This window comes from Candoia aspera, chromosome 2 (genome assembly GCF_035149785.1).
Source record: "Candoia aspera isolate rCanAsp1 chromosome 2, rCanAsp1.hap2, whole genome shotgun sequence".
Lineage (NCBI taxonomy): Eukaryota > Metazoa > Chordata > Lepidosauria > Squamata > Boidae > Candoia > Candoia aspera.
Genome location: NC_086154.1, coordinates 146,558,203 through 146,585,289, shown reverse-complemented (window position 1 = coordinate 146,585,289; position 27,087 = coordinate 146,558,203). Strand labels below are relative to the sequence as shown.

At 41.4% G+C, this 27,087-nt stretch overlaps 1 protein-coding gene across 2 annotated transcripts; it reads right to left on the bottom strand.

Annotated features, from left to right (window-relative positions):
• Positions 1–1,637: 1,637 nt before the first annotated feature.
• On the bottom strand, positions 1,638–27,087 carry ELK1 (ETS transcription factor ELK1). 2 transcript variants are annotated; one of them, XM_063294060.1, is made up of 6 exons: positions 26,549–27,087; positions 22,017–22,225; positions 20,147–20,575; positions 12,099–12,509; positions 7,101–7,202; positions 1,638–6,113 (listed from the first exon to the last, which is right to left on the bottom strand). In XM_063294060.1, the coding sequence occupies exons 2-6, from the start codon at positions 22,221–22,223 to the stop codon at positions 6,015–6,017; spliced, it is 1,248 nt and encodes a 415-aa protein (XP_063150130.1). In that variant the 5' UTR covers positions 22,224–22,225; positions 26,549–27,087; the 3' UTR covers positions 1,638–6,014. The 2 variants fall into 2 exon arrangements, with proteins under 2 accessions (XP_063150130.1, XP_063150129.1); XM_063294059.1 differs by having other exon boundaries at positions 26,631–27,087.

Genomic DNA, 27,087 nt, shown 5'->3' with positions numbered 1-27,087 from the left:
CCCAAAGGCAACTAGGGCTTCTGAAGTTTTTAGCCATTATGTAGAAATGGGAATTTCTCACAGCTGACTTTTCCTTCTTCTGCATCAAAAGCAACCTCCCTTTAAATGTCATCTTATAAGAGGAGGACAAAGTGCAATATTTCTTGGCTGTAAAAAATCTTGTGTCAAAGAAACACACTCAAACCAATTATTTGAGAAGTGTGAGGAATGCTATGTATTGCTCATTTAGGATCTAACTGGAATGGAGAAAAGAGAAAATACACTGTCACGCTCATCTGGTCAACAAGGGCATCTCCTGACTTAAACTGGGATAGCATTTTAATGATGCTGCTGCATCTCTCTCATTCAACATTTAGCCAAGCAGATTCAGTACACAGTTCATTACAGTACTTTGACTTTTCACCATGATGAAGGTACAAAAGGATTCACATCTACTGCCTTCACCCAGTCCGATTATAAATTTTGGAAGCAAGCCCATGGATTTCAGTGGACTTGAAAATGTAAATCAAGAAGGTAAGTGATGCTGTGACCGCCCTCTCTCGGTGCCTGGGGGCTGTAGGGGTCTGCATGGGGAACAACAGGCTTCAGCTGAACCCTGGTAAGATGGAGTGGCTGTGGGTTAATGGCTCCTCAGCATCCAGGAACTTACCATCTTTGGTTCTGGATGGGGTTGCACTGCCCCAGACAGACCCGGTGTGTAACCTGGGGGTCCTCCTGGACTCACGGCTCCTGCTCAAAGAGCAGGTGGCAGCCATGGCCAGGAAGGCCTTTGCGCAGCTTTGTGTTGTGCACTAGTTACACCCCTTTCCTGGATCAGGAAGCCTTTCAAACAGTCACTCATGCCCTTGTTATCTCCCATATAGACTATTGCAATGCACTCTACATGGGGCTACCCTTGAAGAGTATCTGGAAGCTTCAGCTGGTCCAGAATGCAGCTGCACGGGCTATTATTGGTGCCCCTAGAAGGGCGCATATAACACCTTTGCTGCGCGAGCTGCATTGGGTGCCAGTTTGCTTCCAGGTCCAATTCAAGGTGTTGGTTATCACCTTTAAAGCCCTACATGGCATGTGGCCAGGCTACCTGAGGAACCGCCTCTTCCCCGTTACATCAACTCGTCCCACCTGATCATGCAGAGAGGGCATGCTGCGGACCCCATCGGTAAGAGAATTCCGTTTGGCGGGGTCCAGGAGGCGGGCCTTCTCTGCAGTAGGTCCTGCCCTCTGGAACACCCTACCCCCGGAGGTGAGGTTAGCCCCATTGCTCCTGGCCTTCCACAGGAACCTGAAGACTTGGCTCTGGCACCTGGTTTGGGGCAGGGAGGGGAATAGTCACATTTGGGGATGTTTAGTGCCCTAGAATGCTCATTGCACACAAGGACTGTGTTAGATCATCTGCCATTTGGATTTTATTTTTATTTTATATTTATTGTCTACGTGTAATTGCATTTTTATATATCATATTTTATATATTGTAATTATATTGTATGTTTATTATTTTATTGATTACTTAGTTGTAAACCACCCAGAGTCTCTCTGGTGGGAGGAGATGGGCAGTGACACATTTGATAAATTAAAAAATAAAAAATAAGAAAGACTCCTATTTAAAAAATGAATTTCCTTTTGTGCTTAGAATACTATCCAAATAACAATTATTTCTATTAATGTTGTTTAGAGGACATTAAGCACTTTTCAGAATAATTATCCTGTTCTCCCTTTTTTGAAGATAAAGGAATCCATAGCTCTATGAATCCTGAAGAGCTACTAATGGAAGGAATATAAACATATACCTTTGTGTGTGTATTCTGGAGATTTAGGTGTGCATGTGTAAAATTTTTGCAATATTCTTCAACAGTCCTTTTGCAATTATCCCTTGAACATGCCACCATAGCAGGGATATCTTTGTCATATGTGTCAGCACTACTATATGGCTACAAAACATTGTCTTACTCTAGCACAAAGTTTCTGAAAGCTGCACAAGTTGAAGTGAGGAAAGAAGTCTAGGACTGTAGTGCTACTGTTTGGCTCTGGGAGCCACACCCTCCTAAGTCCTGCTAGGACTTTCAAACAATTAACCCTGAAGACCAAGCTTCAGGAGGGAGAGTGTCAAAGCAGTCGTTTGTCCTAGACAAGATTCTTGTAAAGCTACTCTGCTGGGTGCTCTCAATAAAACTGGGGCAAGCCCAATGGCACCTGCATGAGAAAAATAGAGAGGTTTAATGTGGAAAGCCAGTTATTTAAAAAAAACCATACCAAAATGGTTTAAACATTATATCGGCTTCCACATGGCTTGACCGTAGGTCAATAATGGCTTACATGATCTATTCATTGTTTGCATATGGTGTACTCAAAGTATAACCACATTTCACTTACACTTTACAAGAAACAATGTTTGCAGTTTTACTGGTGGCTATTCATGGCTTACCCGTGGTTTGCATGTAGGATGGCTAAAATAAAACCACAGGTTATTTTATGAAAGTACATTACAAATCCATTACAATGCAAATACTTACTCTTGATGTACTAGTGGCATTACATAAACGTGCCACAAATCACTCTTCATTTTTTACACATCAGCTGCTCGAATGCTTCGTGCTCAGCCACAATGTAGTCTTGTTTTCCATCTGTTTTGTGCATATATATATATATATATATATATATATATATATATATATATATATATATAGGCTTATGGATGCTGTACTCACAGTTTGCTTTAAAGCACAGCTTACTTCATACAAAAGTCACATATGATTTACACATGATTTGAATAGTAACACTCATGAACTGTACCTGATTGTTTTGCAGATTGCTGATTACACAAAGTGCCTAATTTATTAAATAAATCTGTAAACCACCCCTTGTAAAGCACTTAGATTTCTCCCAGGAGGAGGCAATATGGAAGTGCAGCAATAATATAATCATCGTTATTATTAATGCTACACAACAGGATGATTAAAAATAAACCATATCTTTCTGGCTATAAACATTTGCTTTTAAAGCCCTCCCAAATCTGCTATCTACAATACTATTGGTCAAATCTTCAATCTTCTACCCAGTTTCATCTCTTTCTTGCCAGAATAAATCCATGTGGTCTTGCTTAATTCCCTATGAGAGCAGATTCTATCCCATCACTACAAAATATGTCAAGGAATGAAGCCTAATCCAACAGGGCCCTTTTGGGCATAAATGTAGCATATCGTTTAAACTCACTTCTACACCAATCACATAGAAAAGTGGGAGCAGAGAGTGAGTTAAAAGCAAGTTGGCACATGGATGGTGAAATCCTGCTCATAGCTTATCTCCCTGCAGTCAATTCCCCAGGTAATTTAATTAGGGGGTTACATACTACATGAGACTCCTGCTAGTACATAGAAAAATCATTTGGGAATACAGTACAAATTGTGAGGAGGTAAACCTATGAATTGGGAAAGATCCTGGGTTCTTCAGGCATATTCCTCTTTTGCTTTTTTAACTGGGTTCCTTACCCTGCTCCTCTTTTTCATCATGACTGAACCATATGCAAGGTTTTAACTTACATATTTTCTGACATTCTAATTTAAACCTCAGTGGTCTCTAATTTTAGTGAAGTCATTGATAGATCTACAGATACCCAAGTTCAGCGTCTGGTCTGGCCTCCTCATCAAATCTCTGCTTTAATCCTTCTTATTGGTATCAGTGTGTTTGTTTGCTCTTACAGAGCCCACTTTGCAGTTATTCATATTCTAAGGAACTCCTCAGTAGCGGTTAGCATGTCCTGGAAAGATTTCAAGAATTCCAAGGCACATTCTAGGGAACACCTTCAGAACAAGGCAACATATGGCCTATTGGACCACACGGTTGCTCCAAATACACCCTGGAAAAGGCTTCAGACCTGGTGTCCTCCAGATAGGACAGACCAAGTCTCATGATCTTCAACCATCACAGTTGGAAACTGCTCTTATAGAGAACCTGGTCTACCATTATTGAATTTCCATTACAAACTCTTCTAAGAGTAATTTGAAAACCAAACCTCCCCACACTATGCCCTTAACTAATCTTTCCACTTCAAAATCTGTACACAGGTACATACAAACAATTAGAAAGCCAAATGCTTCCCTTTCCAAACTCACTTTAAAAGAATGTTCTCTCACCCCCACCCTGCGGTTTAAAAAATAGTTATCAAAATGGACAGACAGAAAGATAAATATAGTTCTGAACCATCTACTTTTCTCTTAATACAACTCTCTTGACAATAGATAAAATTGTGATATATAGATATAGATATAGATACTCTGTGAAAAAATAGAAGGTGCCAGGAATTCTAATTAAGAATTGGCTGATACTTCTGAAATAGCGTATCTTTTGTGGTATTAACAAATACTTATGGATAACCTCCAAAAAACCACAATAAACAAGTGATGAAATTCTTGTCATCTGAGTATATGAGTTCTAATAAACCCATCTGACAAAGAGACACAGCCCTTTGCAGAGACTCTTTATGATGCATCTGGAATAAAATGTGTAACTATAGAAAGATGGCATTTCCACTATTTCCATAAAGAAGCTTTTTTGGCTGCAGGAACTGAAGAGATTATAAGATGGTAGATTTGTCACTGCTGTTTCCAGGATGACTCAAGAGTTGGAAGAAAACTGAAGAGGTATGTGAGATCAGGATCAATCAGTAATTAACATTTTCCACACAATAGCTGATGCCTGACATTTCTCCAATGATGACAGAAATGAAACCATAAAAATTAATCAAAAATAGAGAGGGTTAAGATTTCCCCTCTGGTCATTTCTTTCATGACTTTTGAGCGTCAGGAAATAAATTAAGGAAACCATTCTGCAACAAGAGAAAGTAGATCTTGAAATCAGTAAGCAGACATCATTCTCTGGTCTCCACGTTGACGAACCGGTGACTTTTGACCAATGGGGGGAAAAATGATCAAAACTTCCCCAGCTGTAGTCCTGGTGTCAAATGGAGCACTTTTCTCCCAAAGAAATACCAGAAAGATTCCTACTTCAGTGAACCAAAAGAATCACAATCAACAGAGTTTATCCAAAGTAAGCACAATTGTTGCTGCTGATGCTTTAGCCGGCCAAACTGAGTATGGCTGACAGTGTGCTCCTATTGTGTTGCACAGCAAACACATCCCGTTATTTTTTTCTATGAAGTCAAATCAAATACAGTAATGACCTATGTATCAATATACCTTCTTTACGAAATACTCAGAAGAAACATGATCAACAGCGCTTTCTCTTCTCTTCTTTGTTCAGCTGCAATCGATGTGAGTAGCTATGGCACTCCCACACCCATCCATTCAAAACTAAAGCTGATCAAAATTCCTTATTCTATCTATCCTGCAAAAACAAAGATGGCTTACATATCAACCTATTGTCCATACATAGCCAAAACAAATATGGCTGACACTGGTTTCTTTGTATACTCCCAAAATGAACATGGCTGGCAGGACCTACTTCTCTACTGATAACAAAGCTAAAACTAAGCCAGAAAAAAAATTGAGATGGAATGAGATATTTGATTTACCTTGCAAGGTAGATGAAGATTGGTAGCCTTCTTGACCTTGGACCAACAGCTAAATTGTATTAAAAGATTGACTACCAACACAGGGGACAGAAAAGGAAAGCCATATTGCCACAACAGAGTCAAATACGGGCAGCCTCTTGGAGAGGAGACCAAATAAAGCTTATATTCTCATTGCCCTCACAGATGTATTTGAGGTCTGCCTGAAATTTTTCAACAGGAAGCAAGTGCCATACATCAAGTGCTTGATATCAGCAAAACACCATTTGGTTTCAAAGGAAAATTCTGACAGATCAGAAACTAGTGGATGAATCTGCTTGCTATGCCATTTTCGTTCTTCAAGCTGACACTGCTTGAATCATCAAAGCGTTCTTCCAGTTAACGAAGGGACACATAGCTGTCTAGCTGAAGAAGTAGACCCAAGTGCTTGAAAAGAGACTCAAGCCAGTTCTTTGGCAGGAGTAGGGAATACGATGATGCAGAGGGAAGATTATGGCTTCTGGGGACCAGGAGAAAGGACTACAGGAGTGGAGAGTCCATCCACGCTGAGTGACGGGATATGAACTTGTGAGCTAGAATTACTGGGAAACTGGAAAGAGAGAAAGAGGGAAAAGCTTAGGATCTGCCTAATGACTGCTTAGTCTATGATAAAATGGTTTTGAAAGGGCATGATCTGAAGTGTGGGGGTTGAAATACTTCACCTTCTCCTTTCCTTATTCCAAATTTCCATACATACATACCACATACACAAACAATGGATTTACAACAAAGGCCATTTTTAAAAGAAAAAAGCCATTGCCTTGAAGACTTGGCTGTTCCCCCAGGCCTTGGGTAAGGGGCACAGGAGCCCCTTGTGAGTTTTGTTGTTGGCTGGATCTGCCACCCTGTGTTTTTCTCTTATCTACTTTCTTATCTTTTGCTGGTTGTTTTTTTCATTATATTTTATTTTTTGTTGTATTGTGAGCTGCCCAGAGTCATTTGTACTTGGGTGTGCCTAAACAGAATAAATTAATTTAAATAAGACTAGTTTAATTCAGAACAAAGTTAGGGCTATTGGGGGCTAAACTAATGTTCTCTAATCCCACTGTTGAATAGATTTTCAAGTTTATATGGTACATTAACTCCACACTTGACTCAATTAAAAGTACCATACTGTACAAAGAGGTCCATCAAGTTTATTTTAGGATGTTTGTGTCCTTTTGAACTATATTCCAGTTGCGCGGAAGCTGACATCTGGACCAAAAAAAGTGGATTCCCTGTGTCCTACTTATAGCTATAAGACTCATTCAGCACTGGAAAGATAAATAGAGAGCCCCAACTACTCAATCGGTCAGCAAAATTGATGTTATTAGTAACTTATGAACAAATCACTTCTTGACATAGATTAGCTCTGGATGATTATAATGAAATACGACTATCTTTTATTGAAATGCTTATGTAGACTGACTGTTCTTCCACCTCCTCAATGAATTATGACTTCAGATCCATCCACTATTAATGATCCCAGCCTCAAGCTTTACCTTCCCCTCACAGATACACTTTCTATCCCACTGTGACCTTAGATTTCAAACCATACCTGGAAGGAAAGCTTGGCTGGGCTACGTGGTGCAATGGGGCTCAAGGTACTCCAGAAGTGGATGGTGGGTGGCAAGGAACTTGGGGTGAGCAGGACTGGAGTCTGCAAAGAAGATCAGAATGAGACAAGAATTTTTAAAAAGGAAAAAGAAAAACAGCAACATTCCAGTTCTTCAAAATAACCACAAGTTATTACTCCATTGGGCAATTTTTCCATGTTTGGTTCTCAGAAGGAAGACAGGGAACTAAGGGATAAGAAATTGGAACAGAGTTGGAACTACTGTGCTTGCAAATGTTCTCTTTTTTCCACTTAAGAGAATTTTCCTCCTTTGTATACAGAGAGGCAATAGTGCTGTGGACAATCTTATAAGCTTTCTACTTTGGTATTTATCTGTTATATGTATTTTTAAAATAATGTTTTATTATTGGAGAGACATATTTTTAAAATCATGCGTTATTATTTGACAGACATAACCACTTGCAACATGCAGGCTTCTGATTCAGCTGCAAGCTATATTTGGACCTTGCCAACCATTTTTCCAATCTTCACCTCAGCAGGTGGGGTATGCACAATAGTTAGACATCCACTTTCAAAAGCCACCAATACTAAATGAAACTGGGAACTTCTCACCATCATGGCTAATTAAAAAGCCTCTTCAGAACTGTCTGGGTAAAAGCTTCAAGGAAAGGACTTCCCCACATACTGTCAGGCCATAAAACTACAAACTTTTACCTATCAGCAACTCCTTTCTCATGTCCATAATATCTCCCCAGATCTCTCTTGTGTCTGGTTTAGTAACTAAAAGAGCAATTGCTGGTATTCAGGGAGCAGAGCTGATCCTGAAGGCCCTAGTTGTCCTACTCTATGGGTATTGATGATGATGATGATGATGATGATGATGATATAAAAGTAATTATAATAAAAATCTCCAAAGAAATTCTAAGCAAACCCATTCACATCAGGTGTGCCCCTTATAACTTGGAAAGCACCCCCAAGTTCTATCCCAGGTTTGGGGAACAGATTAAAACTCAATGGGGCCTGCTGATAAATAAGAGAATGTCAATACACTGCATACACACTGCATGTATGCTGGCTTGCAGGATCATTTCTAAAGTAGAGAGCCTAGCTTACATAGAAGAACACAAGCATGTTTGGGGTAAAAATGGGTTTGGGCTGCAGTTGTGGTATACTGATTAAATTGTTCCCAAACTTTCTTTTTAGTTAGCAGGCAATACTACAGGTGGCACAGTAAGCTGCAACTGAGGCTAGTAAACTCTCTGTCTTACTAAAAAGAATTGTGTGAATGCCTTGATTATTGGCAGAGGTCAATACCTATGGATCCATGTAGTAAGCACTATTTTTATTTTCTAATTTATAAGATTTTTAGGCCATTCCAAGCCACTGAGCCTCTAACTAAGGGTTTCTCTACCAGGGTTCCATGGAAGCCTAGGGTTCTGCAAGAGGTCACTAGGGGTTCCCTGGGTGATCACAATTTATTTTAAAAATTATTTCAAATTTGGGCAACTTCACATTAAAGAGGTATGTTTCATTCTTTATGTTTAGTTTAAGAACACTGCTAATGCATATATACAGCCTACACGTGAAACGAATATAATAATTTTGTAACTTCCGGCCTATATCTGAGCCTGAATGTGCAGGGGTTCCCAGAGGCCTGAAAAATATTTCAAGGGTTCCTCCAGGGTCAAAAGGTTGAGAAAGGCTGCTCTAAGTGGAGTATAATAGTCCACCCAGACTGGTCAGACAGAATTTATCTGAGATATGTAGTCAATGCCACACAGAAGATTGCAACTTGGAATGCAAGAGAAGTAAATGGTAAAAAGTGTATGAAATGAAAGAAAGAAAAATTGATATGCTTTGTGTTTGAAACCAAGAGAAATGGGAAGGATGTAACAGATGTGAATGAAGGTGGTCTGATCTTGTGGACTGGAGTTGCTGCATACATGCAGGTATATGAAAGTGTTAGTTTAATTATGAACAAAATGGCTAAAATGTATGTCCAGAAGTGTCATGAGTAAGGATGGCGAGCAGGGGGCTCCCATCCAGACTGTTAAGCGCATGCGTAGCACTGAGGAATTGGGCAGCCATTCAAAGAGACACAGATCGGGACCACCTTAACCTTTGGGGTTTATATGGCTGGTTTTTTCCCACACTTCTTCAGTTTGTTAGGATTCCTGTTATGTACAAGCAATAAAACATTAGAGACCAGTTCCTTGTCTCAGTGTGTTTCCTGGCAGTTAGGACAAGAAGAATGAACTGATGCCATTTAGATTATCGTGGGTGTCTGTGAAATCAGGAATTCACAGGAATGATTGACACATGTTATGCTCCACTGATTTATAATAACAAAAGAAAGAATCAGGGATGAGTTTGGGAGAAATTGTGCAACAGTCTGAATGGATGCGATGGGGGGATTATTCTGAGGGGGAGATGGATGGATGGATGGATGGATGGATGGATGGGTGGATACAAAATGAGAGAACAAAACACATGACTGGGCTGTTAGGAGACCCATGAATGAATAAGAAAGATAACCGATGAGCTTCTGTTTAACAAAAAGTATACATATACATATAATGGAAAAGGAATGAATCAAAAAGCACAATGAAAGACTAAGATAAAGAGTGACCATTATCAACAATAGATCTTGGGGAAAATGTACATGGAAGAAAATAAAACAAGTGAAAGAACAACTACAGGAAAAGTAAATAGTATGAAAAATGTATGAAAAATATTAATAGCTTAACCATCCAACAGAACAAATGGAAAGAGGACATGAAAGTTGCTTGGAACAGAGTGAAAAGAATTATGTTACGAAGTGTCATAGAAAGGAAAGTATGAAAAAGATGCTTGGTGGAATTATGAACTGAAAGAGGCTATGGGTAAGAGAAATTGCTCAGAGAATTATTGTGGCAAAAATGGGGATGAGATAAAGATATTGTATAATATGCGTGGAGAGTAAAAGATAATTGCATAGATTAAAAACTTGTTTTTTAAAACTGTCCAACTGACAGGCTGTGCATGAGGTGGGATGGCATGGGATGGAGCCAGAGAAAGCTGTCCCAACAGGCCTAGAGTTCAGCCTGCCCTGCTTCTCACATGCAACCCGTTTCCTGGGCAATCTTTTTTTGGGGGGGGCATGGTTGTTCTGGTCTTCTGGAAGACCAGTAGATATAACCACCCAGAGACCCTCTGATGGGAAGAGACGGGCAGTGACAAATTTGATATATAAATTAAATAAATAAATAAGTTCAGAAATGGCCTCACAAGTTATCTACGCTAGCAGTGAGTTGCCACTTAGGTAACTTGAAAGGTGGCTCAAGTCACCAATCCATGCACATCTCAAGGAAAGTGACTGGTGGGTTTTTTCCCTCCAGGTAGGTGATACTGGGCAGAAGGAGAAACAAAACCAGAGAATCTATCAATTGCTGCCTTTAAACTGTCCCACATTAAAGCTGTAAAGACAAGACCATTTTCCCGGCACAGGAAAGCTCAGCCGTGGGGACAGTGCAGTTTCGTCAACATACTTTTTTGTTAACTTAGGGATGGAGGAATGCACATTAACCTGAGAATTCAGATTTTCACTCTTTAGCAGGTCACTGACAAATGTATGAATATGAGAAAGTCTATCCCAAATGTGTTAATTTAGAGAAAGTGTATGATAAAGTAAACAAGTGTCAAATGTGGAATGTTTTACATGAACGTGGGGTTGAAGGTTAACTGCTGAATGCAATGGGAGTGGTGTAAAATAAATCAAATGCTTACGGAATGGTTCAATTCCAAGAACAGAGCAAGAGAAGAATACCTGATGTTGCATCTAGAGTCAGTGGCAGGGTGGTGGGAGGGAGAGTGGGTTAGAAACACACTAAGTAAATAAATAAGGAATGCTTGTGGTGATGTCAGAGGTGTGCTGGTCAGAGAAGTGAATGTTCATGCCCTTTTTATGCATATGATGCCACTTATTGGCTGAGAACCTGAACAATTTGCAGTTATCTTACACAACATATGAATGTTATATGATGTAATGAGGAGAATGGATCAGAAAACTAATGCATAAACACCAAAGTAGTTGTGTTTGACAGGGAAAATGAAGCAAATGAATGCAGTTTATACATTAAAGGGTAAAAAGAGCAGCTAGGTAAATTTGTGCATTTAGTGGAATGTTTATTAAAATGAGAAAATGGATGGAAATTTTTAAGATATGCCCAACCTGTTCAAAAAGTAATGGGAAATATATGGTCTCTTGCAAGGGATGAAATGTTTATCAAAAGGAGTGAACATGGCTACATACAAGAGCATGCGTCTGGACAATTTATTATAGGAAAATTGGAAATGTCAGGAGAAATATAATAGTAATTTGAATGCAGTGGAAATAAGGTACTTAAGAAGTGTTCAAGTGTACAAAGAGAGGTAGAGTCAGAAATGAATGAGTGATGAATGTATGTATGAGGAATGCAAAAGTTAAGTGCCCATGTGAAAGAAGGACAATGAGGTTTGGTCACACAGAGAATGAATCAGCTCTTTCTCATAGCTATGTTAATGTGCTTTCCTCCCATCCTTGAGTTGGAAGAAAAGTATGTTGATATAAATAGCACTTCCCTCAAAGCCTACCTGCAGTTTAATGCGAAGTAGTTTTAGGGCAACGATTGGTGGGTTCCCTGCCATCCTTCTCCACCCACCCAGTGTTGTCTATCAGTGGTGAAGCCAACCATCAATCACTTTCCTGAACCTGTAGCAGGGTAGGGTATTCATTTTTAGTATTTTTATTTTTATTATTTCTGCACGTTCACTACGTGCTTACCACAGCTGTCTGTCTGTCTGTCTAGTACTCCAAGGAAACAGTAAGCATCGCATTCAAATTAGATTTATCCACAACAAAAGCCAGATGCCTTTAGCTTTGGAAAAGGATCCCCAGTTCTATCCCCAATTCATGGGAACCGATTAAAATCCAGTAAGGCCTGCTGATAAATATGGTCTCACCAGTGCATGAGAAGAAATAACTGTGGTTGGTGTCAAGGTGCTCCCTGTCCCGCCTGGTGCCAGGAGGCTGTTAACAGCTGCATTCACTTTCTCCTGGGTTGGCAATGATGGAAGCTCCAGGACTTTAGGCTTCTTGCCCTTCTGGGGCTGTCCTTCAAGAGAAACAGACACCAGGCTGGGAGACTGTGCTTCCTTCTTCAGTAGCCTATCCCCATCTTGCTGCAGCTCAGCCTCCACAGAATCCTTCTCCAGAGAAGACTTCTCCGAGGGAGCTGTCTCTTCCTTCACACCACCATCCATTAAAACCATCAGAGCAGCTGCCTCTTCGTCAAGGTCAAGGTTCTCCTCCACTTTCACCAGCACCTTCTCATTGAGTGCAGGAGTCTCCAAAGGAATGGGCTCCACTATGACCTGTAGGGGGGCAGAGAACAGAGGTGTTGAGAGTGATGCTGCCAGGGGAAGATCTGGGGACCCAGAGATCAAAGAATCTCCTAAACAAAGCAGAACCACGTATACTAGGCTTTGAAGTTCATTACTGTTTACAGGGGAAGTCCCAGAAATAAACCCGAGAGCCTAGCTTTACTGAACTAATGCATTTGGTACTATAGGATGTTTGCCAGGCACAGCATACTTCCTTCCTGAGCCTTCTGCTAATAACCAGCAGTACTGTAAAAGAATCAGTCCTCAGTCCTGGTCTACTTATCTAGGACTAATTTGTTTGCTCTATTTTCCTTAAAACTGAGCTTTTATAAAATGTGCCTTGCTGGTTGGTCAAATACTCTCTTCCCCTGAAAACACTGTCAGATTATTTTAAGATGGTTGTGAAACTGAGGACTGTCCTCTCCTGAGACATTCAGAAACATATTGTCTCTATAAAACATTTTCCCCAATCTGGTGTTTTCCATATGTGCCAGAAATAAAGTTCCTAAAATTCCAAGCCAGCACAGTCACTGTCTATGCAGGCTGGGGATTCTGAGAATTGTACTCTCAAAACATCTGGAGGGCACTGGGTACAGAAAAAAACTTCTGTAAAAGAAAAATGGATCCCAGCAAAAAACTGCTAGCAGGCTGGTTACAATATTAATTAGGAGCTCATTTGCTACGCCTAACAGTAGCTAGGTTACTACCTCATCCTAAAACACACTGTGCTTTTGCCTTAGTATGCTATATGAACCAATCCATTTGTGAATCATGATTTACATTTTAGCACAATCTATGATGCTGCCACAGAAATGTGCTTAGTCAACAAACCCTTACTAAGCGCCTAACTTCGCACAATGTGAGAATGCAGTCATTGACTATATTCTAACAGTTTGTTTTAAACTTTTTTCTCCTATTGTCTGGTTCCTCCCTCTCCTCAGACTTCTTCTGAACATATTCTCCATCTCAAATCTAGTTCAGACACATGGCTTTTTCTGGTCCTGTACAAATGCATTATCCCAGCCATTATTCTAGCTATGGCCATTCTATACCAGCCAGCCCCTTTCTCATAACTTTAGTTAACGTGTTCCTTATGGTAAAAAAAAAAAAAACAGAAAAAGAAATAAAACAGAGCCCCACTTTCTGACACTTGCTTGTTTATTTGAAAGTTATCGTTCATCCTGTATATGTGATATACAGTTCAAACATAAAGCAACTTAAGAAAAGTTCTCCTCAGTTTTTCTTCTTCATTTCCTTGCGTGTCTGCTTCCTTCTGCCTTTGGCAATTGCTTTTATGCTTACTTGTTTTATGTATTTAGAGTACATTTATTTGCTTTCTGTACTACTTTGCTCACACAAACACACAAATTTTTGTAAAAATATAAATTATAACCATTTTAATCTTATTCTTTCTTAGGTCTGGATTCCCCATAATGAGTCCTGTGTGCCTGTTTTCCCTACATTGTATCTTCCTTTGCTTTTTATATTATAGTTTTCTACTTCTATACCCTTTTTATATTGTACTGTTTTATGCTGGTCTTTTGCCGTAATAACTTTTTTTGTGAGCTTAAGAAATGCCCTGTTGGGTCACACCAAAGTCTAGTTTATTTATTTGTTTTATTTTATTTTTTATCCCGCCTTTTATTATTTTTATAAATAACTCAAGGCTAGAAACATACCTAATACTCCTTCCTCCTCCTCTTTTCCCCACAACAGCAACCCTGTGAAGTGAGTTGGGCTGAGAGAGAGTGACTGGCCCAAGGTCACCCAGCTGGCTTTCAGGCCTAAGGCGGGACTAGAACAGACAGCCTCCTGGTTTCTAGCCTGGAGCTTTAACCACTAGATACCCAGCTACTGCAGAGTGCTCAACCATAAACACTGGAGAAGTTTGCAAGTAGGACACAAATAATAACACTGTTTACTGGTAATAAGGGCACGCAAACTTTGATTCTGGAGGTTTCTGTTTAAAACTGTATTTCCCCTTTTAAAACCATCTACGTTAAATGGCCCTGACCACAGCTGGAAGCCGCAAATTCCATATCTAGCAAATGGATGGCCACAAATTTAATATCATAAAAGAGGAAGAAAAAGTTATCACATGATGCATAAGATACATTGAATCCAAGATGGAAACATATTTTAAAATAGAGAGCCTAGCTGTCATGAGTAAGGATGGCGAGCAGGGGGCTCCCATCCAGACTGTCAAGCGCATGCGTAGCACTGAGGAACTGTTCAGCCATTCAAAGAGACACAGATCGGGACCGCCTTAACCCTTGGGGGTTATATGTCTGGGTTTTTCCCATGCTTCTTCAGTTTGTTAGGATTCTTGTTAAGTACTAGTAATAAATATTAGAGACCAGTTCATTGTCCCAGTGTGTTTCCTGGTAGTTAGGACACTAGCTGCATTTAAAAACATTTTAATGCATGATGGAGGAAAAAAATGTTTAACTGCCTATTTAAAACAGAAGGGCACATTCAGAGCCCCTCTGTTTTAAATGCCGCGGCTCTCAAAATCCTTGAGAAGACCCCAGAACCTCCAGGAAAGTTCCCAACAATTAACAACAACAAGAAGAACAATTCATAATTGCATGTTGCCAAATCTTTTCAGACTCATGGCAGCTAATAGCAACATACCAAAACATACCTAATAAATGTCCATAGTAAAGTAAGAAAATTAATCCATAACCCCAAATAATAACATAATAAAAGCAAAATAAAAACAATTATAGTATAAACAATAAATAACATTCAGCTACAGATGTCAAACAATCACTCCCCAAAGCCCCCTTGAAAAAGTTGGTCTTCACTCACTTCTGGAGGGTCATCACCAAGGGGGCCAGCCTAGTTTCCAGAGAAAGACTGTTCTAGAGCACAGGCACCATGATTGAGAAACACCTTTTTCTGGCACCAACCCCCCTCACTTTACTAAATTGGGGTTCCACATTTGGTTGGAATAGGTGGTCCTGGAAATGTATTTTATAAGTCAAAGTAGCACTTTGAATGGCACCCAGAAACCTACTAGTAACTAATGCACAACCTGCAAGATAGGTGTAATCACAGCAACTACTTTATACCAGTCAGCAAGAAAGCCGCTGCATTTTGAACCAAATGTATTTTCTGAGTGATCTTCAAAGGCAGCTCCACGTAGAACATATTGCAGACATTTAACCTTGTGGTGATAAGGGAATGAGTTACTGTGGCAGGTCCTCCCACTCCAGAAGGGCCACGATGGACTCACCAATCACCCTCCGGGCCACAGCTGCCAGCAACCTATCCAGTAGTAGCTGTGAGTCCAGGAGACTGGCAGAGAACAACATGCAACTCTGTCTTGCTAGATAACTTAACCTGTCTTGCTAGGGTTCAACTTCCACCTGTTTCATTCCATCAAGATCTCTTTAAACAGTGGGAGAAAAGCTTGACAGGATTTCCAATGAGGCCCAAAGGATAATATAAAGCTGAGTATTTTTGGTATATCATGGGAGGACCTCTCCCAGCAGCTTCACATACATACTAACCAGCAAGGGGAGAAGACTGACTCCTCTTGCATTCCACAAGGGAGTGGCCACCGGGCAGATGTCTCCTCCTCCCCTACCATTGACTGGAACTGCCCACTGAGCTAGGAACAGAACCACTGCAAAACAACGCCCCAGTCCCCTACCTCCACAGGCAGCCCAGGAAGATTCCATGGTTAATGGTATCAAAAGCCACTGAGAGTTCTAAAAAGACCAAGAGGGTCCCCCATCAATGCTCCGACAAAGGTCATTCACTAGAGAGACCAGTCCTGTGCCCAGTGATGTGCCGGAGCCAGCTCGCACTGGCTTGTGAGAACCAATTGTTAAATCTTCTGGAATTTTGCAAGCTAGTTGACAGCAGAGGTGAGCCTGGACACCTAGTATGCCAATCAGCTGTTCTATGGCTAGTGACACAGCACAGCAGCGGTAATGGTCCCGCCTTAGGCCTGAAAGCCAGCTGGGTGACCTTGTTGGGCCAGTCGCGCTCTCTCAGCCCAACTCACCTCACAGGGTTGCTGTTGTGGGGAAAGCAGGAGGAGGAAGGAGTATTAGGTATGTTTGCCGCCTTGAGTTATTTATAAAAATAATAAAGGCAGGAAAGAAAGAAAGAAAGAAAGAAAGAAAGAAAGAAAGAAAGAAAGAAAGAAAGAAAGAAAGAAAGAAAGAAAGAAAGAAAGAAAGAAGGAAGGAAGGAAGGAAGGAAGGAAGGAAGGAAGGAAGGAAGGAAGGAAGGAAGGAAGGAAGGAAGGAAGGAAATGGAGCTGGCAGAGCTGGTTCTTAAACATTTAGAAGCACACCACTACCTGTGCCACATGCCCAGGCTCGAACTCTCCCTGGAAGCGGCCCATAATTTACTTCCTCTGAAGTGCTCTGCAGCTGTATCTCCCCCATGCATTCAATGATATACTGTAAGAAGGTAGGACTGGAGACAGGGTTATAATTCTCAAACACTGCTGGATCCAAGGATGGCATCTTATGGCCTGGGTCCATGCAACAGCCTCCTTCAAGGCTACCACCATAACACCTTCCTGAAGGAAGACACTGATAACCTCTTGGATCGAGGTCATCATGCTCCCATGGCCCCATGTAGGAGGCAGGCAGGTCAGCACCAAGATGCAATGTTCCATCTTTTACTTTTCTGCTCTCTCTATTCTCCTTCCATACCATAACCTCATCTATTTTCAATTTAAATGCAAAACTTTTCTCTGTTCTTCCTCCCAAATTCAACTGATCTTCCTACAGTGACTCCATGTATACACCTGAACATACAACAGAACAAAAATAAAGATAGCCACCTACCACTAAATGACTCTACTAAAAAATCTAAAAAACATTCACTCCCTCACTTACAGTTCAAAAAAGGCAAGCACTCCAACTGCAGTCTTGAAACTTTTAGTGTCCAGGAATGGAAAAGGTATTTTATACATGGGAAATAGTCATGTTAACTATATTAAATTTAATTTAATTAATTTTTATCCTTGTCCCACTACTTTTTGAAGTGTGGTTCTCAGCATACCATAACTCTCAGACTGAAAATCCAATTTAACCAATCTTGGAGAATGTTCCATAAATTTGGTGCTACAGCTGTGAAGGTTCTCTTTGGTATTCCCACAAATCTAACCTTTCTTATTGGTAGAATATATTACAGATCCTTAAGCTTAAAGGCTGGAGTGGGGAACCCATAAACTGCATGAGGCCAGACTCTCCTCATAATTATGCCACTGAAACTGAGTTAACAAAAATGTCAATTTTCAGTTGTGCATTTTTTTTTTTACAATTTAAGCTATCAGGTAGAAATGTAAAGCTTTAGAACCATGTTTTTCAAACCTGGCAACTTTAAGCTGCATGGACTTCAGCTCCCAGGATTCCCCAGCCATATCTTAGGGTTGCCAAGTTTGAAAAACACTGCTTTAGAAAGATTAAATATTGACTTTCTGAATATATAAATTTTGGGCCTATTCATTCCCATGCTGTCACCATAGTGATGGATCACACCCATGTTCTGTGGGCGGGGAGGTTTGCTGTTTTTTTAAATAGAATTGTAGCCCAAGAAGAAAAAACTGTATTATACAGTTTTAAACTGTGGGGCATTTTATAAAAGAACAGGCACTTTTTTTTCTGGAAAATTTTGATGATTTTGCCCAATATAAGGGAGTGCTTGAACTGCCCCTGGATGTAGTATGGAAGCCAGAAGAACTAGCATAGAAATATGAAATATGGTCAATAAAGCGGCAGAAATGAAAAAGTAGAAGCTGCTGTTTCCATACAGTTTCAAGAGTCATTCTATGCTAAGCATGTCAAAATATTTCAAATGAGAGAGGATTAAAACAGATTGCTAAAAGGAGGTTTGCCCTCCCTTGGAAAGGGGAGCAACTGCCATACAAGCTGAAGCAAAGATGCTAAGGATGCAGTTTGGGAACACTTGGGTTTTTGAAAACTAAACCTGTAGAAAGAAGCTGAAAAAATGGGGTAAGGTATTTATTCCTTAAAGAGCAGTCAGATAATCAAATCTTTACCTTTTTTTTTACTTCCTGGCATGGGGTTAGAGTAAAACCAAAAGCAACTATCTTAATTTCTATGATAGTTTTGTGGTATCATCCAGCATTCACAAAAATGACAGGCACTTCCTAGACAGGGAGTACCCATGTCTCTGTCTCAAGCAGGACCTTCCTGAGGAGAGATGCTTTTGCAGGTAACAAAAGAAGCCACTCCCAGAACCACTCCCCCTCCAGGTGGAATGACTTTTATTAAATTGAAAATTACTGGAAGCTCTCCAAAAGAAGTGAAAAACAGGAAGCTCAGTACAGGGTATTCCTGAACCTCTGAAAAAAGATTATAATCTACAAGAAGCTGGAAAAAGGCCCAAAGAGAGAAAGGGACTTTAGCTTTCAGGCATTAGATCATCCTAGGAAACAGGTAGCAAGTTGAGCTAGAAATACTGCATGCAATTACTTTTATTTTGACTCTTGTGTGTTTTCAGTCTAATTTATTGCTTCTGATATTTACTGTCTCTGTGCAAACTCAGTGCCTTTGTCTTTTGGCAGATTGGAACTTCTTTATAATAGAACTGGTTCTAAAGAGGAGCAGACCAGCATCTTCTCTAGTTAGCCAGACCTTTCCATTTTCTTATGGGAGATCCTTTTAAAATGCTGAGGTTCAGACAACTCTGTTTTTTTATTTGCTTTGCCTTTGAAAGTTTTGCTTGTGACTCCTTGAAGCCAAAAAGGAATTTTTTACATCCTCCCTCTTTTTTTTTAAGTAAGGTTTTATTTTATTTATCTCTTGTGAGGTTGATCTAGCTCTCAAGAAGGGGAGAGGGAAGAATGGGCTGCTTTCCATAGCCACGAACCTCAACCCTGCATGGCCAGGAGGTGGCACTATAGAATTTCTCTCATTTATTTCTCTCTTTGTTTTCTTCATCTTAAATCGCCAGAATTTAAGGTGTGAGAGCCTTATCACACTTGTATGCCAGGATTAGCAGAGAAGATGCCAGGGATGGCATTCTCAGCAAGACTGGTAGTGGCAGCAGGAATTATCAAACTGCACACCAAGGCAGCAGGCAGAGTGAGGGTGTGTAGACCCAGAGGGAGAGAAGAGTTGAGGCTGCCAACCTTTCATCTTGCAAACTCAGTCCTGCTGCCACAGGCATATAATAATTAAAAGCACACAGATAAAACCAGAAACAGAAATGGCAGCTCTAACCATGTATGCACAAGGTTCCCATGACTGCCAGATGTGTGCATTGTATGGTTCAGTCAGCATTACTGGCCCCTACTAAAATCCTCTTTCCAGCAGGAGATGGCTATCCATCCCCAGAGGTTGGTTCCTTCTCCTGCTGTTCTTTGCTAGCCCTAATTTATCTGCCCTGCCTAAAGTATGAGAAAGAACAAGCATGAAGAGAAAAAACAGCAGCATCTAGTTGCTTTGCCATTTCCTTGGGTGTTTTAGTCCGATACAGAAAGAGCAAAGAAACAGATAGTGGCAACATGTGAAAGCTGAAGAGAATCCAGTCCGGGAGTGATCTGCTGAGGGGATCCTATCCAAAGCCCCCTTAAAGTCTGCAGCTAGCTCTCGTCTTCCCCTTCCACCAAACTGGAAGCTCTTTTCATGACTCACCTGCAGTGGCTCTTGAGACTCCTCTGGTTCCTCAATGCTTATATGCAGTTGGGGCAGGTCCTCCACTGGGGCCATGGAAAAGGGGGCCATTGGCTCGGGAGCAGCAGCGAGGGGAGGCACCACAGGCAAGACCTCCATCTCATGGCGGGTGGCCCGTCCAGCCAGCGCAGGGGTCTGCAGCGACTGAATGGTGAAAGTGGAGTACAGCCCGGAACGCATGTATTCATTTCGACTGCTACGTGGGGCACCTCCGCCTCCTCGGGCAGCTTTGGAGGTACCAAATGCTCCTTCACCTGCTTTGGCCTCGCCTGGGACCTGCTCAGGTTTTTTGGTACCTGCCTCATCCTTCATGCCTTCCATACTTGAAAGTTCTGGGTAAGAAACAAACTTGTAGACAAATTTCTGCCCACTGACTTTGCGGATGATATTCTGAAATGAACAGAGGATGGTTGAATTAGAGCAGCAGAGACAAAGTAATCAAGCTACTGTACATCTTTCATGCAGCCAACTATCTATCTATAACCTTTTTATCTATCTATCACCTATAATCTTTTCTGAAAAGAGATTTGAATTTTAAAAGCCAGTGATTCTGAAATAAGCTAGATTCTAGTTGATACTCTCTGACTGAATAAATATGACAATCACTTGCATAACATTGCATGTTTTATTCAGTTTTGGGGACAGTTACAGATATGGGGTGTGTGTGTGTGTGTGTATCCGTCAAAGGAGAGTAGCTTTCAAACCTTCACATAATAATAATGTGCAGATGGATTATTATATGATAACAATGAGATTATCTTGTTCAATGGGACTTACTTTAAAGTATGTAAGCATAGGTTTACAGAAGCAGAGAAGGAAGATACATGGGGTGCCAATCTCTCCTTTTTAAAAAAGTCTGATATCAGGTAGTAAAGGGGTAAGGAATTTGCAGCTCATATAAGCTGTTGCTGAATTTCCAGCATTTGATGATGATTGGCAATGTGAGTTGGAGCTACTGGAAATTTAGCAAAATCTGAGGGCCACCAGATGTTCACGGCATTTGCCTCCATTTATCCTGTGTTTCTCATATACTGTATTCCATAGATTCACAAAGTTGGAAGGGGCTGTTGAGGCCATCAAGATCTGCATCAGGATCTTGGTGCAGAAATCCTAATTAAACCACCCCAATAGCTGCCTAGCCTCCATTTGAACAAATCCAAGGAAGAAGGGCATACCACCCTTCTGCATAAGTAGTGTAATTCCACTGTCAAACTGCTCTTACCATTCAGAAGTGTTACCTAACATTCAACTGAAATCTGCCTTCTTGCAATTTAAATCCATTACTTTATTCTATTTCTGCATTCAGAATGACAGAGAATGGGTCTTGGCCTTATATATATAAACCTCAATGGGCTTTCTTCCAAGGGAGAAAAAATCAGGTCACCCTGCTCTGGAAAGTGGGGTGCATACAACAAAACATATATATGTCTGTTGGCTAGGACATTTCTCAATTTGCTTTGTTTTGCTACAAATACATACTTTTCTGTTACAGAGCCACCATACTGTTGTCAGAGATTTCATATGACTTCAAGCATATCTTTGCAGGCATAAGAGCTCAAAAGTGAAAGGGGAGAGGAAAGGCAACATGGGAGTCTCAGAAGGCCAATATTAAATTTAACATTCAATTCCCAAGTTGCAGAGATTCCCAAAACACAGCCTGCACTCCTTCTTACTCCTTCCCTATGGAGCTGTAGGAAGACTTCATTCCCCCAACCTAACCCAAATATTTTTTTAGGTTTCCACTGCACTCTCCTTAATTGAGGCTGGGCTGAAAGGAAAGGAAAGGCAGGAACTGGCAGATTAATTCCAGATTTGCAAAGCGGGCTCTCACTTTGTCATAGTAGTAACGCAGGGCCCGGCTCAGCTTGTCATAATTCATGTTGGTCTTGTTCTTCCGCAGGCCCCAGAGTCGTGCAACCTCTTCCGCATCAACCAGCTTGAACTCCCCATCATTGGATGTCCATGCAATCAGATGCCCATTGCTCTGCTGTTCCAGCAATTGCAGAAGAAACTGCCAGAGAGTGACTGAGGGATCCATGACTAAAGGAAAAAAGGAAGAGCAAAGGGGCAGCCAATTCAGTGATACTGATGTTGCATGGCATAGTCCTTGGTAGGTAACAAGGAATGTTTGCAAATCAGAAGAATCCAGTAATAAGTATTATGGTTGAGGTTGGGGAACTCCACTATAGAGAAAAAAAACATAGTGTGAAGGATACTTGCTTTCTACATGCAAGGAGGTGGTGGTTTGTTTGAATTTTTTTCATTGCAAAGTATTGTTACTCTAGCCTCCCCAATCACTCACTCACTCACTCACTCACTCACACACACACACACACACACACACATCCTGAAGAGATAAAGTTCAAGAAAAGTGTAACCACTTGATTTGGCTGTTTGTGTGAAACCAGTTTTGTCAACACTTCCATATGTGTTTTGTAAGGCTGTCTCCAATCTATTGAGCTGGGAAGTGAAGACTAGCCTAGGGTTGACAGCACACTCCAAAAACGCCATGAACATCAACTCCCTTGGCCGCTCAAGAGTCCTGACACACAACGTTTAAACAAGCTATTGCTTCATGGCCTTCCTCAAAGAGATATGATTTTGTAGGGGAACTCTGAAGATAACAATAATCTTTTGTTCAAGATCCACAGACTTAAAGGGTTACAATCCCCAGCCTTTCTGGAGTGAGCCTCATCAGGTTTCAAACAACAGAATGGATTCTTTCTTTGGGCTAAGGGCTACACTGGGCTTTTGAGTGCTGTGTGCAAAACACACTCCCAATAGTGAGCATGGCCCAAGATAAAGAAGTGGAACCAGAGCCAAAAAAACATTTGTTTTAATGTAATTGAATTTTAAATGCATGGAATGTACACAGTTACTCCGTGTGTTTCTATCCACTTCCTTTACATCGCCTTAAATCTATAGTTCAACAGCAGTTTTTGAATGGGCTTTGGGGATAATGTATGGCCCTGGGAGCATTGATTGGACATTATTGATATAACAGGACACATAGTGCTGAAGAACCCAGAAGTGAGAGCAAAGAGCACTGGCTATGAAGTCACTTCCTTGCAGGCTTTAAATATAACATCTGTAGCTGTAAATGATTATTTCTGTGATGCTGTTCCTTTATCACTGGAAAGTATACATGCATCATTGGTCACAGAAATGCTTTCTTGCAGTCCACAAATGTTTTAAATGACAGCTTAAAAACACTTATGGAGATAAACCAGGAACAAATACAACTTCTGATAGCTGGTTATTCCATCTCATGTGAAACCCTGAAAATTTTGCCAGATATAATCAGGGGGGGAAAAATCTCCATCGCCCATTATGTATGCAGTATCACTTCATCAGTTTAGATGTGCCCTATTACTTCATCAAGCACTATAAAGATAATCCCGACCCAATCCTTTGAAAATAATGCTACAGCTTGTACTGGGACAAAACTATTACAACAGAACAATGCGTAACAACAGAGCAGGCACCGTTCCAGCCCTCAAAGGAGTTATTCCGATAGATGTTGGAGTACTACTCTTACATACAAACACACAACTGAGAATGGGCTAAAATGCACAATTTCACCACCTCACAAAATGTCTGGAACCTGCGTAATACTCAAACATGGCCTCCTCCCAAAATTAGCCATGGGGATTGTTCCAAATGCCCCAAAGCAAAATTAATTCATGGAGAGCCAGCAGTCCTGTTCAACACCGCACACACACAAACGGTCATCCTTCGCTCTAGATCCAGGACATTCCTGAAGAGCAGGAGCATTTTTCTCCTTTTTTTTGGAAAGGCTTAAAGTATCAGATTGTCACCTGAACAAGGCCTCACACATCTAAGGAGAAAAAGAATGTGACAGCAAGCTCTACCATCCTTTACAGCAGGGCTGTTGCAGTGCAAGACTGCTAAGCCCATACTGAGCCTTTGAGAGGCATGTGGGGGCCATGCTCCAAAAAGTGGGTGAGAACAGATCAAAGTGGGTTGATAAAAGCAGGACAAAAGCAGCATTTGATTTGGATTTAACATAAATGTAAACTTAATTAAAATGCAGGTAATTAAGGAAAATTGACTTCCCAGTAGTACAATTTCCTCTTTCTCTCACATCAAATATTCTAATTTAATAGCAAGTTTTGGAAAGGTCCTTGGTTCCACACCCAAGACTATTAAAGGCCCAAGCACCCTTTGGGCTGGTTATATACCCTTCCTTTATAATGCAACAAGAGTAAAAAAAAGGAAAAAAAAAGCAGATCTTTGCATAAAGGAGCTTAATTCTAAATTTTGAAAAAGGAGAGAAGAACTAAAGATTCATGCAGTTAAAGATCACTAAGTTAGATATACTTAGTATCAGTTTCTTCAATGAGCAGTTAAGCCAAAGCTTCACAGAAAGAGTGGGTTTCAAGAAGGAATTTGAAGGAAGTAATGGCACTTTATATAGGTGTCTAGAAGGCAGTCTCAAGGATTAAAGGAAGCAAGCAAGGAAAGGGCAGAGATGTTTAATTCCTGTAATTTTTAGTTCTGCATACAGTTCACTTTTATTAGGTCAATTCTTAATTTGATATAGAAAAAGTTATAAGCTAATAGCCATCCATTTCAGCCATCAGTTACAATGAGGGAGGAGAGGATCCCACAGTATATCTGAGTGCTGCTGTCCTACACTGAGAGGGCTACATCTCATTCACTCATAACCAAGGGACATGGGTTGGAGAAAGGGCCAGCATGAGGGAGAAGAAAAATGGAAGACTATGCAGAGAATATATACAAAAGACATAGCTACAGGTAAGTTGTAAGAAACAGAAACTTAGAAGAAAATATAAGTGACTGTTTAAGGGCATTTGTATGTATCAGCTAGACCAGTTTGGTGTAATGGTTAAAGGCATCAGGCTAGAAACCAGGAGACCGTGAGTTCTAGTCCCACCGTAGGCACAAACCCAGCTGGGTGACCTTGCGCCAGTCCCTCTCTCTCAACCCTAGGAAGGAGGCAATGGCAAAACCTTGCCAAGAAAACTGCAGGGACTTGACCAGGCAGTCTCTGAGAATTGGACACCATTGAACGGATAAAAACAAAAAATGTATCAACTACATTTTAAACCATTGTAATTCATGCTACCATACCTTAATGCCTCAAGCAGTGATCATTAATTTCTAAAAAAAATCAGGTCAAAATTGCAGCTTCTGGTCTGAAATGTCATTCTTCAGCCCAAATGTGTACTGAAGAATTTGAGGTACTCAGGGGGAACAAAATGCATGCTCCAAGTGCTCCAAGTCAGCGCTCCTCTCATTGTCCCAGAAGGCACACAAAATACCCAGGTGGTTGTTTCTGACTTTTGGGGAAAGACATACACCAGTCTGGGAGAGGAGCCACACAGAATGAAGGCTTTCTCAACCATTCCTCTCCTCTCTCCTCTCCTCCTGCTTCCTCTGCCCCACTTGCAAATGACTATCTGGATTTGGCCTGAAGAAAGGATTTTCTAGGGCTGGATTTCATAAAAACCTCATCAAATGCTGTAATCCAGCAGTTAATATAGTAAAAGCTGTAGGGGAATCTCGGTGATCATGGGAAAGACTACAGGGCCTTATCAGAAGAGATGGAGGTACAAGTAAGGACTTCAAAGGGAGGTTGGAAAAGCCCAGAATAATCTTTGACATCTAACCGACATGGGTTGAAAGTGTGTTTTTGTGTTCTGTTTTGTGGGATTTTATTGTATTTTATGTTTGAAATATTGGTCCATACATACTGTACCTACATATATATGTCTGTGTGTATATGTGTGTGTATGTGTGTGTGTACACACACACAGCAGGTAGCACTTGAACAGGGGGTCCTAATAAAAAGTACCTAGTGGGAAGACTCAGGATGTTATGGGAGGGTCAGTTTTTGTAGGAAATCAATGGGATGAAAGCCCCAAGAACAGGAGAGCTACCCCATCTCTCCTTTCCAAGTGAAAACAAAATTATTTAAGTGATTAATTGAATGAGGTATCTGTGACAGAAATCTCCTCTTTGGATGCTAGGAGTCCCCTTCACAAATGCTCAGCAAAGGGAACCCACAAATAAACACACACAGTGCCACCCTGTATCCACATCAATCCTGCCTCCCTCTTTTCCAGGTTTTAAGAATGATGGCTGGTCGGGAGGATCTATTCACAATAATTTGAAAGTGACTTCAGTCTCAGATTGGTACAGGGACAGGCAATGGTGTGGGCCTTCTGTCACTTTCCAGTCATGGGGGTGGGAGGCAGTATCACTTGCCCAAAATGCTCTGCACATCTTTTCCCAGGCTGCCGAACACAGAACCAGCTGCCAACTTGAGGGGGGGGGGGCTGCGGGAGGGTGCTGGAGGGGAGTAAAGTGGATCGTTACCTTCCGGATCTCGAAGGTCTGAGACTTAGAGAGGAGACATGAACGGAGGTCTTTCCTTCTCCCTCCATCGTCTACTACTCACCAGCGAGCATGGCGGCTCCCCCCAAGCCAGATCCCGGCGGCTCCATGGGCTGGGTGGGGGCCCCCAGCTCTGCCGCCGGGAGGCGGGTGGGTTGCCAGTCCGCTTGCTGCTTCCCGGGCGACAATGGCTCGTCTTCGTCCTCCAGTTCCCACTTTTCTTCCCAGCTCCTCCGCTGGCCCTGTTGCTCTTTCCCACCACCTTTTCTGGTCCCAGCTGAGGTTCCTGACCGGTCTCAAGTTGAGGCTCTCTCCGCTGGGATGGATCAGTGTCGGAGGGCTGGCGAGGCGGGCTCTCTCGCGTGGGGAGGCGGCGAGTGTCCCCCGCAAGACCTTGACGTCGCCGGACCGCCTTGCCACTCGGCGTGGGTGCTTCGGGATGTGCTGGGGAGGGTGAATGGGGGAGAAGGTGCGGGGAGGGGGAGAGGGAGAGGGGGCGGATCCGCTCTTCTTCCTGCCTC

What these genes read in the sequence shown, in the direction of transcription:
- ELK1 (XM_063294059.1), bottom strand. Translation starts at nt 26,676, where the DNA reads ATGGAGCCGCCGGGATCTGGCTTGGGGGGAGCCGCCATGCTCGCTG. An exon ending in TGCGTTACTACTATGACAAA is followed by an intron (nt 20,576 to 22,016) that starts GTGAGAGCCCGC and finishes TGTTCATTTCAG; the next exon opens with AATATCATCCGCAAAGTCAG. An exon ending in CAGCCAAGCTTTCCTTCCAG is followed by an intron (nt 6,114 to 7,100) that starts GTATGGTTTGAA and finishes CTCTCTTTCCAG; the next exon opens with TTTCCCAGTAATTCTAGCTC.